This window comes from Poecilia latipinna, unplaced genomic scaffold, assembly GCF_001443285.1.
Source record: "Poecilia latipinna isolate Pla-1442-1.1 unplaced genomic scaffold, P_latipinna-1.0 Scaffold1215, whole genome shotgun sequence".
In the NCBI taxonomy this organism is placed as follows: domain Eukaryota; kingdom Metazoa; phylum Chordata; class Actinopteri; order Cyprinodontiformes; family Poeciliidae; genus Poecilia; species Poecilia latipinna.
Window position 1 is genome coordinate 145,774 of NW_015113831.1, and position 14,445 is coordinate 160,218.

At 36.4% G+C, this 14,445-nt stretch overlaps 1 protein-coding gene across 1 annotated transcript in view; it reads left to right on the top strand.

The window, feature by feature from the left end:
- Window positions 1-14,445, top strand: part of adgrb3 (adhesion G protein-coupled receptor B3) — a 146,342-nt gene that overhangs the window by 101,182 nt on the left and 30,715 nt on the right. The window contains exons 15-16 of the mRNA XM_015053940.1: window positions 973-1,075; window positions 2,428-2,471. Coding sequence (XP_014909426.1) covers window positions 973-1,075; window positions 2,428-2,471 — 147 coding nt within the window. The remainder of the gene's footprint in view (window positions 1-972; window positions 1,076-2,427; window positions 2,472-14,445) is intronic.

Consider the following 14,445-nt stretch of genomic DNA (forward strand, 5'->3'; position numbering starts at 1 on the left):
TATATATATATATATAGGCATATATAACTTTAGATAGAGGGAGAAAAAGAGAGAGACACACAGAGAGAGGGGGAGATTAAGCAAAGCTAAAGAAGAAAGTTAGAGAACTTTGTTGGCTCTAATTTAGGAAATAAAACACATTCACTGTAGCAGGGAGTGTATTGTTAATTAGGAGTGACACAATTGTCTTGAAGAGCTGCAGGGTGGGCCATATAACCACCAGATGAGTGCTTCAAGACAACACGACTTTGGCACTGATATCCAAGGACAGAGCAGTGATGCCAGGACATGTCAACACAGCTGTGCAGTAGAGCAGCAGCAGCCCTCAGTGTTTGTGTGAAAACCCATAATGGGCCACTTCAGATTGCCCTTTCCATACTGACAAGGGGATAAGCTTATCAAGAAGGGACTGTTAGAGTTGAATAGTTTCCATTTATCACTTTTGGAGCATGCAAAGCTTTGACAAAACAAGTAACTTTTATGCAACTAAATGTCAGAAGTTTAAGTGCATTCTGGATGGAGCAATTTTGTTCATTTATTTCCGTTTACAATTAAGTCTTGAAAACGGAGTTGTTTCACAGGTAAAAGGCAGGTACAGAAAAATATTGGAAAAAAAGGAGTAGCTCCACCAGTTATCTTAGCTCAACTTTTCTTTCAGTATGTTTTGTGTTATTATCAATTGAAAATGTTCTGGAAACCTTTTGTTCTTTCTGAAAACAATAAAAGTAAAGGAAAGTTTTAAAAGCGGGATTTTTAAAAAAACACAGATTGTGGTTTGTTGTTTGTGATTCTTGCTGAGCTTTACATAATTGCTTTTTTTATTGACTACAGAAAGAAGAAAACTTATATAGATTTACAAAAAAAAAAAAAACACTTGTTTTGAAATACTGAATACCAATAAGCAATTTGGCAAAAAAGAAGCAGAGGGAGGGATTTAGTAACAGCGTTTATGAATCTGTGTTTTTTACTCAGGAACCTCACTGCTGTGAACTCCAAGGTTATTGCTGTGACTATAAGACCTGAGCCCAAGGCGACTGAGTCCCACCTGGAGATTGAGTTGGCTCACCTGGCAAATGTAAGCACCACAGTAATTTTGAACCACGTTAACTGTTTGAATTTCATTGTCCATTTCTAGGTTGGAGTGATGATGCAAGTAATACCTAAAATTAATTTCAAAAGTAAGAATAAAAATTGGTAATTAATTTAGAATACAGTACAGTCTTCTTAGATTTGAAACCCTGTCCTTGATGGTTCCTAACTCATTATGGGCAGGTCTCCTAAGTCTCATTTCACAAAAAAAAAAAAAAAAAAATGTTTCATGAAAAACCATAAGTCCATACGGGTCGCTGCAAATCATAACTAAGCTTCATAGCACCAAACTTTTGTCTAGGAAAGACACCAGTCTCCTCATTTCCACTTCTACATTGAAAGTCACACTGGTGTTCCTGCATCTTCTGATTTAGGATCAGAGTGAGCCTTGGTGGTTCCTAATTTTTTTTTTTCTACTTTTTAACTAATCTCCTTTCATGTGACTTGGACACTTTAACTTAACTGGTTTATGCAGTTGGGTGCCCCCACAAGACAATGGCTAGCATTAATCTCGTGAAATGATCCCAGCCTCCTCCCTTTCGAAATTGTGTGATCTAAGCTATGAGGGAACCAACTAATGATAAATAAAATTGATGCTGTTATTGTTGGTAAGAAGAGGGGTCAAATATGTCTATGTAATATATTACATTTGACCACATTTGGATAAGAGAAAATCAGCAATTAAATCAGACTTGTGCAACTATTTCTTGTTTTTCATTTAACTGATCCTTGTTAAAAATGAACCATTCAGACAAATCCATCAAGGCTTAAAATTAAACAGCTTTCATACTCATGCTTAATACATGTAAACTTTTCACCAGCACTATAGCTTGAAATTGAACGATAAACCCCATGCATTTTTTTATTTTATTTTATTTTTTTTAGAATTTTCTCATATGATATGGAGGCTACCTGGTGTTATTTAAACAGATGTTTGATATTTCTCTATTGAATCTTCTACAAAGATCACATTGTCTATCGCCTTCCTTTAGGAGAGACACAGTGTCGGTCAAATGGCTTGATAATTAATTTGCGAGCACAGAGTGTCTGGAGCTGCATTCAGTTAATTACAAGGACAATTCCTTTTTTATGGTCAAGACCTTTTTTATGCATCTTAGAGATAAGGCACAAGTAAATCTGAGTGCGTCATCAAATGTGTCTCACTGTGCGGTGCTCTGGTAGTGCAAACCATGGTCTAATTTATGGTTCCTGTGATTCATTAACTATATTTTTAGAAGGCTAACATTGGATATGTGATAATGATGGTGCTGTGATGATGAAAATGATGAGTTATCTTTGTGATTTACTGAGATTTGTTACACCTTTCTTGTATTCCAGGGAACAATGAAGCCTTACTGTGCACTCTGGGACAGCACCATAATGTAAGTGGGCATCGATAATCTAATCCATATGAGTGAACATGTCTTAGACACAATATGATGCACCGCAATAAATTGAACAGTGATAGAGTTAAGCAAAAAATGTTATGTTTGCTGAGACGCCCACCTATTCATGTGGATTTAGTTTATGGGATTTTTTTTTTTTTTTTTTTCAATGTTGCTGGGTCAGTGTTGCTCAGGCACTACAGCTGCAGTGTTCCTCTGCAGCAACTGCCGGCATGATTTCTGAAAGACTTTAACATGAGTCACACTTGAATCGTACGCTCACTCCTGAAAATCATAATCAGAGAAATCAGGTTTCGTTTTTAATGGTGTCATATTCTTAAGCAATAAAGAACAACGACAGCAGATGTAGAAAGTGAACAAATTAGCAGCAGGTGTCGATATAGATATCTGCTTGATTAAAAGAGTGCTGAAGCATCAGTCCTGCATTGCAATCCAAATGTATTCAATATTTGCGCAACTATTTCCCAGTGAAGTTTGTCACACTCCAATGCCTTATGTTGGGATTTTATATGGCAAACCAACACTAAGCACAGCATAATTGTGAGTGAAAGAAAAATGAAAATGTGCTTTTCAAATTATTTACAAATAAAAGCCTAAAAAGTGTGTGGTGCATTTGTTTACCCCAAAAATGAAATCCAGTGAAACCAATGGCTTTCAAAGGCCTGTGTGTAATATAATTTCAGTATAAATACTACTGCTCCGTGAAGGCCTCGGGGGTTTCTTACAAAACATTAGTGAAAAAGCAGCCTCATGAAGACCAATTCACCCCTCAGACATGCCAAGGAGAAAGTTATTGAGAGCTTTAAAGCAGGCAGAGAGGCCCTTGATAATTCCATTGAAGGTGTAGAGATCCACAGCTCAGCTGGGCAAATCTGTCAACTTGACAACTGTGGAGTCACTTTTCTGTGGCAGGAACAGGGAAGCAGAGTTGATTTGGAAGATGGATGGAGGCAAATGCAGGTCGACAGAGAACATACAGCCACAAAAATAATGTTATGCAGAGGTGTCCAACGTCAGTCCTCAAGGGCCAGGATCCAGCATGTTGTTGTTCTCTCCTGGTCCAACACACCTGGATCAAATAATGGCTCGTTGGCAGGCTCCTGCAGAACATTGGCATGCTGAGGAGGTAGTAACTACCTCTAAGAAGAGAACTAAGACATGAAGGATACCGACTCTTGAGGAACGACTGATGGAACGGTTTAGGATCTAAACCGTTCCATCAGTCATTGGAGCCAACCCAAAGGTTGCAGCCAACTCAATGCTTTGATCTAAATTTTACTTCAAAGCATATTTAGGAGCTAGAACGACCAGACCTGACTTCAGTTAAGAATCTGTTTATGTGTTTATAGATTCACTCCATGCAGTCTGACTGAGCTTGAGCTATTTTGAGAGGATTTATTTATTTATTTTTTTTAGATGTGTCATAAAGACATACTTTAATTTCAGCAACAGGTAGTTTTACAAAGTACTTACTCAGGATGGCTAAAAGCAAATGCACCCCTCTCCCTTCAGATTACAAATTTGTAGATGATGTCGAAATGCACGATTCATTGTTCTTCCACTTATCAAATAGAATACATTAAAGTTTGTGGTTAAAATGTTTGAGGGATACGAATAATCTGACAAGCTGCTACAAACACTGAACGTCGAAACATTTCCCACTGCTAGCATTAAGCAGTATGATTTACCCATTTCTCTACTCATAGATTCTGATTGGTAATTTATATTTCATTGAAAGTATTGTGTGCTACCAAACGTTGTGGTACTTTACCTGTCCTTGGCATTGTGGTGATGCCGAAGAGGCTTATGGTTCCTTCTTTGCCTCTTGATTGGTTTTGTTTCTCTGTTGCCAATGTTCTCCTCATCCTATCTCTTCACGCTACACTAAAGACTAGAAACAGTAAGTGTCTTTGTCCACACAGGGAATCGACTGTAGGACACTAGAGAGCAAGTAAACTCTGCTGGGGGCTGGAGATAGAAGTAAGAAGCTGGGTAGTATGAGTAGTTGGCCTCTCTAGGCAAAGAGAGATAAGGCCATCCTCTAAAGGACAGACAGCAGAAGAGGTTGATTGAACTGTTGCTAGGAAACTGAGGGTAAATGTTTTTTAGTACAATGACAAAAATAATGCGGGGCAGATGAGGGTGGTAATTAATTAATTCTTATGATATTACACACAGCACAGGAGAGAACTGCTGCGATGAATTGCTCATGTCAATTTTGTCTGTTGGCACGTGACAGAGAAACTTAGAATTTTTTTTTTTTTTTTTTTGATTATTGGTTATTACTGCTTTATAACAGCTGTTCATCTTAGGTGTACCCTTACAATGACAACCACACCAATTTATGTCTCAAAATGAACTCTGCATCAAATGATTTTGATCATTTCAAAACAAAATCATCTAAAATTCTCTCCAGTTTTCTATGTTTTAACTGGGAAGCTTGCATCACTAAAATATGCTTCCAGTTCTTCAGTATAAAACCTCTTCCCTGTTTGATTCATTCAGATATTTGACATAAACTGATGTTCCTCTATTTTCCTTTGAGGATAAAAAAAATGACAATAACAATGAATTTGATGTCATGGAAAAGTTAAAGATGTTAAATGCATATCAACTAAATTAGGTCTAGAAAAAATTGTTAATTCATAACCTATGGTAAAACAGTGCAGACTAGATGGCATATAATGTGAAAATTGTAATTTACTCAATATAGACTTAAACTTAAAAAAAAGAAAAAAAAAAGGTTTGTGACACTATTGTAAATAAAATATGTTTTTTTTCATAATTGCCAGTTTTGTGCGTAGATTAAAATGGTTTAAGATTAATTATTTAAAAACATCACTGTGACACATTTTAAGGAATTGCCAGTCTACTAAAATAAACAATACCAAACTGTAAATTATATTTGTATCAAGTATTAAATAATTTTTCCAAAGATAGAATTTAGTAGAACAAACTGTTTCACATTATTTCTGCAAAATTGTAAGCACAGCCATAGACGAAAGTGGTTGATAAACAGTTCATGATGGAAATATATCTTTAAACAGCATTTGATTTCAGCCTGCTGTTCCTCTCTTGCAGCCTTTGAGGGCAGCTGGTCTATTTTGAACTGCAAAGGTACAACTAGGACAACTCTGCTCCATTCTCTTAATAATTTTCACAAACCATATGCTTTCAGATCAGCATTTTTTCTGATCTGCATTAAGTCATTTTAATCAGAGTGCTGCTGAATGACTCTGTGGGACTGTAATCATCTTCATTTCAAACATTTGGCTCTGCCCATTACCCAATGGCAAGCACTCTCAAGACTCGATGATGGGACAATGTACCATCTGTCGAACACGTTGGTTTAAACCAAATTAGGGTGCTCTTTGAAACTATTGGCAGAGGAAAATTGTGGGGGAAAACTTGAATGGTGGATCACTATGACAATGCCCAGTTTTATTTAAGACTACGAGAACTTAAAAACTTTTAAAGTTGTTTTAATTAGACTAATTTCAAACCAACAAAGCTGTTATTGTCATGACTAAAAATAGGTTAAAAATTAATGTATGTAAAAATAACATTTAAATCAATTGAAACCACAGTGTAAAAGTGAGTCACAAGTTATATTTAATCGTAATTCATAAACATTCATATATCTGTATTCATAACAGAATTATTTTTACATTAATACTGTTAATAGAAACAATACGTGTTCTGTAAAAAAAGAAAAAAAAAAGTCCTAATCAAATTATTCTTATGAATATTATCTTTGTAAATAGTTTAAAATGTTATGGCATATGCTGAAATAATTTGAATTCTTTAATTAAACTCTGTTTTGTGTTTTATTGTGATAGTGAGAAAGTCAAAGCACATGGATCATTCTGAGACATCCCCCCACTCTTTTTTAATATACTCCTGAAGTCAGCAGCTCTACGGCAAGAACAGTAAACACTTCAAATACTCAACCTTTTATTGCATTTTAAATGTCAATGTTTTCTGCTCTCAAGTGGATTTAAGAGTACCACCTCTGAGGAGATGAAAAACTAAAGAAATTAAAACACCATTTAGATCACTGTAGAAGAAATTGATCAGCTCCTTTTTTTTTAACATTTTGCTTTTTTTTTATTTTATAAAAATATAACATCTTCTAAGTGAGTAACTTATGCCTAAACTGGATTATATATTATATCAGGTATATCGCATTTAATACTGCTGCTGTAGGGATTCATTAATCTCATAAAACATGTAACACCAAGGAACAGTTTTGTTTTTAAATGTTAAATGTTTCACTTCATCTGATCTTCGTCTGTAGCTGGATGACTGTAGTATCATCTGAATGCCTGTAATCAGTGCATTAAAAAACTCACCTTACTGTGTGATATTTTGACCTTTAGAAATCCTCTCTCAGATTATTCATCAGATTATTCAGAAGTGTCTAATTTGAAATGTCAAACAGAATAGTTTACAATGTACCCCTGGAACAACATTTTTTTGTTAAATCAACATCTTCCAACACCTTTTTCTTCTTTTACAGATCTGTCATACTTTTTTGATATATTATATGTCGTTGACGTATTAACGTTTAAAATAAGCATACTTCCAATGCGTTTAAGGTTCATTAAAAAATAAAGAATAAATGTTCAACAAGTGTTTTATATTAAATATCACATGCGTGAACATTTTCAGTTTCATATAAATGAAAGATATTAACTTGTAAATATTATGAGACACTATCTGATATTTATGAGATACTATTTATAATTCTGATTTAGCTACATCATAATAATGTGATAGAATTTTATTTTTTATTAAATAGTTAAGTCACAATAATAAGAAAGCAAAGTCAAAACTGTAAGATAAAAGTATTTCTTTTTTTTTTCTTTTTTTTTAGCAGGATGGCAGAAATGAACTTCCATAATAAATAAAAAATGTATAGGTTGAAAAAACTACACTAAGGACTTCAATCATTTTTGCAAAACGAAGCAGAAACACAGAACTGGAGCAAGGAAGAAGTACATGACAGTCTGGCTGGAAAGAAAACGTCAGGGTATTTATACACTTGGGTAGCTAATGACTAACCGCAGGCAGGTGTTGACAATTAACTGAAGCCAGGTGAACAGAGAGAGCAGAATGAAAGATGGACCATAAACCTGGGAACGCATTAATGATAACACAACAAGACAGAGGATGGAAATGAGTGACTAAAGCAGAAAACCAAGAAGAGCCAAACAACATTTGAAACAAAAGCCATAGAGTAGAAAGCTTCGTCGTCATGCAAACAATAACAACAATAATAACGGAAACATGACGACAACTTTGAATGTGTTAAGCAAAACCAAAGTCGATGTGGTAACCTTTTCATACAGCTTTCACTGCTTTCTTCTTGAGGAATCAAATCCTGGTTTTCATTAATATTTAAAAAATGGAAAGCAGCAGGCACAGCTTCAGGTTCCAGAAACATCTGGAGAACTTGGATTTGAGCCAAATAGGCAACAACAAGCATCGCCATGCACTGCAGTTCAAAAGAACCTCAGCTCTATGTTGCTACATCAGAAGATATAAAAGTCACATGCTTTGTTTGATGAGCTTTAATTCAATTCGCAACCTAATAACGGATTAGAAATATGAAGAAAAAGATTTCTCCTTTAACACTAAATACTAATTATCTATAATCCTGAATGAGCTGTCATTAGAAATAATGTATTTTATCCTAAACACTTATTATTTCTAATAGGGCATGTCATTATCGTGGAATGATACCAATATGTAAAAATACAAATTCATCCGTGTTCACACAAAGGATTAAAACAGCATATAGATTATTGTTGCCTTGCTGCTAGCACACATGCACCAATGTTTTGTAAATGCATGATTGTAGTAGACAGTTTAAAATACAAATATCATCGTGGAAACACTGAGTTTGCTAATTAATTCACTCTGGGTCTGATTAGGATATGGGGTTGTGCATTGTGCTGTAATTTGTCCTATGTGGCAAAAGAATGTAAGCTTAACAAAACAATGTGGGTGATGTAGACTGTAATTCCAAGCTTCGCTCTCGCAGTGACTAATGATGGACTCTTGGGAACACATTTTGCATTAATTTATACTAGGTGATATTGTTGCATGTGTGTATCGGCACAACATGAATTGGACTGAGTGTGTGTACCCTGTCTTTGGATTTTTTTTTTATGCAATAGTTCGAAAGCAGCATGAACATGTTTCTGTGACATTTCAAAGGCACTATTTTTTTAAAATTTGATTTACTATAATTACATACATTTAGAGAAATGCCGATTTAGATTTTGCATGACGTGCAAACGGATCTACAGACCAGTAGCTGAAATGATTTTACACCTGACAGACTCATCTGAATATTCAGACTCTTATATGTCTACCACATTATTAGAGTTTTCCCTCACTTTGAGTTAATAAAACCTTTTCCTGCTACATGGAAATTCACACTCATTTTTCATTCTCTTCATCCAGTTAAAATACTCAGTGTAGCCTAAAGGCTGATATAAATCGCCCATCATCAAGATATTCAAGATGGATGGAATCATTTTACAGCACTGGCTCCCCACCTTCCTCGCCCAATCATCATGTGTCAGTCTTTCAAGAATTTATAAAAACTGCCTGAAGTGCACAGCTCTAGGAACTTGCCAACCCTTCCCCACCCTCACCTTAATGTCTGAATAATACAATGTGGACATGCAAGGAATTTAAAGGTGTTATAACATCCTTGAGAATATTCAGTGATGTGATGAGTAGTGCTTATGTGCTGTTGTCGGAGCACAGAGCAAAGAACTGCTGCTTAGTGTGTTATTTCAGAATGTGCTTCTCTCGTTAGCTCAATGGCCACGAGCTTTAGTGTTTAACACACATTGTAAGTGGATTCCATTGACATTTAAAAAAAAATAAAATCGCTGCAGGATCTCTGTGTTTCTGGTGTATGCAAAAGGTTACGAAAATTGTGACAAGCATTTCTTTATCTTAAAGGTTTAAATACTAAATCAACCCAAAGCTCTGTCAGCTTTATATGCCAGGTCCATCCTGAATTTAGGTAAAAACTTATTGCGACGGAGTGGAGTGGACAACATGAAGACAAGGATACCAACATGTGTTAGTCAGTACTAAGATAAAAAAAAGAAAACTAATGTTGCTTAAAGTTCGAAACAGGGTTTATATTTCTAATGGGGTTAATAATACATTTGAACAATTTTCTAAATAATATGAATCAATCTTTAGCAGATTTGTCAACAGTAAATTAAATCTGGGTTGATTTAAGGATAAAGATAAGCAGTAGAGGTTTGGAATCCCACATAAACACCATCAAGCATTCACTGTGGCTTTGATTCGAAGCTTCTGCAAAGTCCCAAGATTTATTTCTATGCAGCTCTGTGTTAAGTTTTTCCCAAGATCTTATATTGATAAAGGAAGAGTCCAACCAACCACTCTGCAGTGTCTTCTCCAGCACATACCAAAATGTCTACATATTGTTAACGCCTGAACTCTGTGGTGGTCAATCCATGTGTCGCCTCCTCCCTGAGCCTCTAGAGGAGGACTGGCTGTCTGGTGCTCAGAACCAAACATGGAAAAGCAGCATTCAGCTTCTATGCCCCCCAAATCTGGAAAAAACTTCCAAAAAAAAAAAAAAACTGCAGTTCATTTAAATCAAAGCTAAAAACCCACCTTTTTAGAGCTGCTTTTGAACCGTAATAAATGAAATACTGTCTAATCATCAATGTGTATTGATGATAGCACTCTTCAGAATGTAACATTTGTTGCTAGTTTTCTCAAATGCTGACTGTATGGTGTTTTATGTGACTTAGTATTTGTGTGTTTGTATATGGCATAAAGCACTTTGAACTGCCATATTGCTGAAAAGTGCCACAGAGATAAACTTGACTGAATGATGGATTGACCTTCTTAAAGAGACAGAAGTCAATTTCAAGATGTCAAATCATGAAGTCGAATTTCTTCTAAGTTGTAATTGATATATACATACAACATTTTTAGTTATTTAGCTGTGCTATAAAAATGGCAACAGGTGGCAGGGAAATACAGTATGTCCGTAATAAAGGTTGTGTTTGCAACAGGTCAAAACGTTGCTCTACATCCCTCATCTTCCAAGAATAGCTAAAATTATTCAGAATAACTGAGTTCCTTTACAGATTCCAAGTCAAGTAGGTTTTGGCATATGACTGTAGATGCATCACTGAGTACATGCATAACAATGCAGTCAGCAAAGGGTATATCATGAATGTCATGTCATCAGTTTCACTTTGGTTTACATCAACAGTGACACTTTCCCCTGGGGGCATTTTACATTCTGGAGGCCACTGAGGCCTCATAAGGTCATGCAACATGTCAAAAGTAGCCTGCAGAAAGTCCCCACTAAGCTCCTGCTCTCCTTTCAGATTCTACTGTGCAATGCACAAAGGGTAAGCCATTATCTAGCAAGTCAAAGTTAGAGATAGACTCTTCACCAGGGGAGATAAGAACACATTCAAAAGTCAAAGACAAAGAGGTATTAAATATGTCACTTTGTCATTCGGCGTTGGGGACAGAGTTTGCATTTAAATGTTAAGATTTCAAGCCCGCTACAGCAAACTGTGATCAAGCTCTTTATTAAAAAATAAAAAGCATATTGGTCCAAATGTGCATGTTCTTTCTCTGTGTGCATATTATTTATTTAACCATATAAAAGAAGGTTTTTGTTTTCATGCTCTCGATACAATTTTGAAAAACTTGTTTAAGTTTAACTTGTCACCACCAACCATCAGCAACTTGTTGATTTTTGAAGGGTATGCACACAGGGGCTTTTGCTTTCCGTCATGTATTTTTTTCCTTGTATTTCTCATGATAACTTCACTACACCCACCGATGCCTCCTTGCTCCAGCAGGCGGAAACGATTAAACCTATTTTTGATTTAAAAAAATGTTTTGATCTGTGATTCCTTAATAGTCACAGATATTGCTGTATCTCTGTGATATTCTCCACGAGAAGCCATGGAGAAAGTAATTTAAACAGTTTAGATTACCCAAATCATCCATCTTTGAAATTCTTCTAACTTTTATTTTATGGATTATAGCTTTTGATTCCTCCTCTGTGAAATTATTCCTCCACTTTGTCAGGAAAGATGAGCATCATAAATTAACTTTATTATGCATGGATAATAAAGTGCATTTTAAACAAAGCGTTTACTGAATTTAGTGTATTTAATTTACTTACTGCTTACAGCCATTCTGTCTTATGTCTGATTAGACAAATGCCCTCCTAAAACTTATTTACTAGTCTGTCAAATGGACGAATAACAACTAAACTACATTAACTTGCTAGTTGCATCCGATATGGGTTACAATGTGTTTCAGTTGGTAACACAGTGCAGCAGTTTAGTAAAGCAGAGTGGGAACAAGAGGGGAACTGTGATGTGGACACATTTAAGGCTTTAAACCGCTAGCAGTGGTTTGAAGTTTGCAACTGGCTCCAAGGTTCCTTCCAGGAATAATAAATATTTCTGCCATATTGATCAAATGACAAAGCGGGATTGCCTTGCACCGCACTGCTCTCACAAATCAACATGCAGAATGTTCTCTGTTGTAGTAAATCAGCCGCATGCATCTTGTTTTGCCTTTTTGTCATGAAAAGGGTTGATGCAGAGGAGAGCAGAGAGACAGACAGATGTTTTACAGGACATACAGGGTAATGGCCACATCTATTAAGTTGCTGGCTGCCTCCCACCACCCCCTCCGGCCAAGGCAATTTCATATGCATATCTTTCTCCAAGAACTTAAGTAAGAATAGGACAAGATGTATAGCTGTTGTACTATTTGCTTGCTTATTTATGAACTTATTTACATACTTTTGTTTTTTAATTTTTCATAGAACACTGTTTTCAATGTGTCTCATTAACTCCTGGCACAAATGACACTGATATCAGATGTTTAGGTTAAAAATTGGACATAGTAATGTTTAAACTGGCCGTACTAAGGCATTAGGGAAGCTTAAATTGGAGTCTATTGAAATAGGGGTCTTCAACTCAGCTGCCTTGATGGGTCTGGTGTCTGTCATGTTACTCTTGACAATACGTCACAGATTCTCTGCGTAGTTTAGTGGCCAATCATTCTCAGTGATACCATGGTCATTACAACAAGAAAAACAGGACATTAATAGGAAAAGTAAGAAAAGAAATTGCACCTTCTCTAGCCAAAGTAAAATCCTCCGAATACCTCTGTGGTGACTCTCGACGTAATGACTCTGGCCACAGTTCTGCAGTTCTCCCTGTTTGCCTTTTTCCTTCCACACAACTTTAAATTCATTATTTTGGCTACAGTATTATTCAGCAATAAATCTTTAGAGCCTACACTTTATTAGTGGGTTATTTAAGACGAACGTCTTCCGTAGCACATTAAGCATTTCTCACCAGAGGAATTTAAGGTTTTCAGTAGCCTTAGATTCAGAATTTCTTTTCAATTTCAGTTTCGTTTAACTGAAATTTCAATGCTCTCAGGGGAACTCTACAAGAAAGTGATTTCAATTCAATCAATTTAGTCACACATACGTTTCAATCGATGCTATCAAACAGTGCATTAAGTCCAGTTTATTATACCAAATTGGCTTAAAAAGTTTCTGTATAAGGAATCCTAGCAGATTGCGTCGAGTCATTGTCGTGCGACATCCACTCCTCCTGGATCAGCACGTAGCGACAGTAAACAGCCACTTGCGTCGTGTCGTTGACATTACAAGAATCCCTCATACCGCGCAGGGCTGTAACTACAGTGGAGAGAGAAAAAAAAGAAAAAAACTCCCCTAAAACAGGAAGAGATTGACACTTAGTGTATATATTCGTTTGAATCTATGTAATATTGTTTCCGTTAATAAATCAACAAACTAAAATGAATGGTGTTTTGCATTTATTGAAATGCGACTTTAAAATATATTATTTTGTTATGGTCTGGGGTTCGCCTTCTGGGCCCCTGACAACAGGTGTCTGTGATCAGGTTGGAGCAATGACACCTGTTTACGCTCACTCACTTCCTGCCTTTCTGTCAACAGGTTAGGTTTTCTCGTCGGTTTTTCTACTTCGAGTCTCAAAATCACTCAAATCAAGTCGCTCCTTTCATTTCTCTTTCCAGCGCTGTAAAGTGGGGACTGGTCGCAACCACTTGCGCCGTCTCTGCGGGGTGGTCCGACTTTTGCTGTGGTTTATTTATCTGTGGATTTTTTATTTTTATTTTTTACAACTTCTGCGCTTCTATAATCCCCTTTCTCTCAATCGGTAAATGAAAACAGAATAAGCAGATCGTGTGAGAATTTTTTTTTTTTTTTTATTGTACCGATCTCCCCCCTCCCCCCTTCTCTTACTCTGGCGGTGTGGAACAGAGTATCAATCTGATGCTGTCCATCGTTTCCAGGGTGAAACCCCCCCCTAAGGAAGCATTCAAAAGCTGCTAATTAAAACAGTTGAGGGAAGAAGAAGAAAAAAAAAAGCGATAGGAAAATAGAGGGGTTACCTAAATCAGCCGTTTGGATTAAAGAAAAAAAAAATCTACAAGAAGGGATATCCAAGGTAATTGTAAATGTTTTCATTTTGAGTGCTATGCGGGGTTGGCGGTGTTTTGAAACCAGGAGGCCGGCTGGTATTTATGCGCGTATAGCGAATCAATCAGCACCGGTCTGCTTAGACAGCTCCGCGCTTCCTCCCTCCCTCCTCCTCCGTATCTCTGCCTCTCTCTATCCGCTCCAGCTGAAACGTTGCTTGGAGCCGCACAACGAGCCGTGTCTTGTCTGCTCGCCTCTCTCTTTTTCTTTTCTTTTTCCCCTTATCCCTCTCTATCTCTGCGGATCTACTCTTGTTTCATCTCGCTTTTTGAAAAACCTGAAGCTAGATACCAATGAGTCCTGTGAAGTAGTCGTGTCGCCACTGCTGGAAAAAGAAAAAAAAAAAAAAAAAAAAAAAAAAAA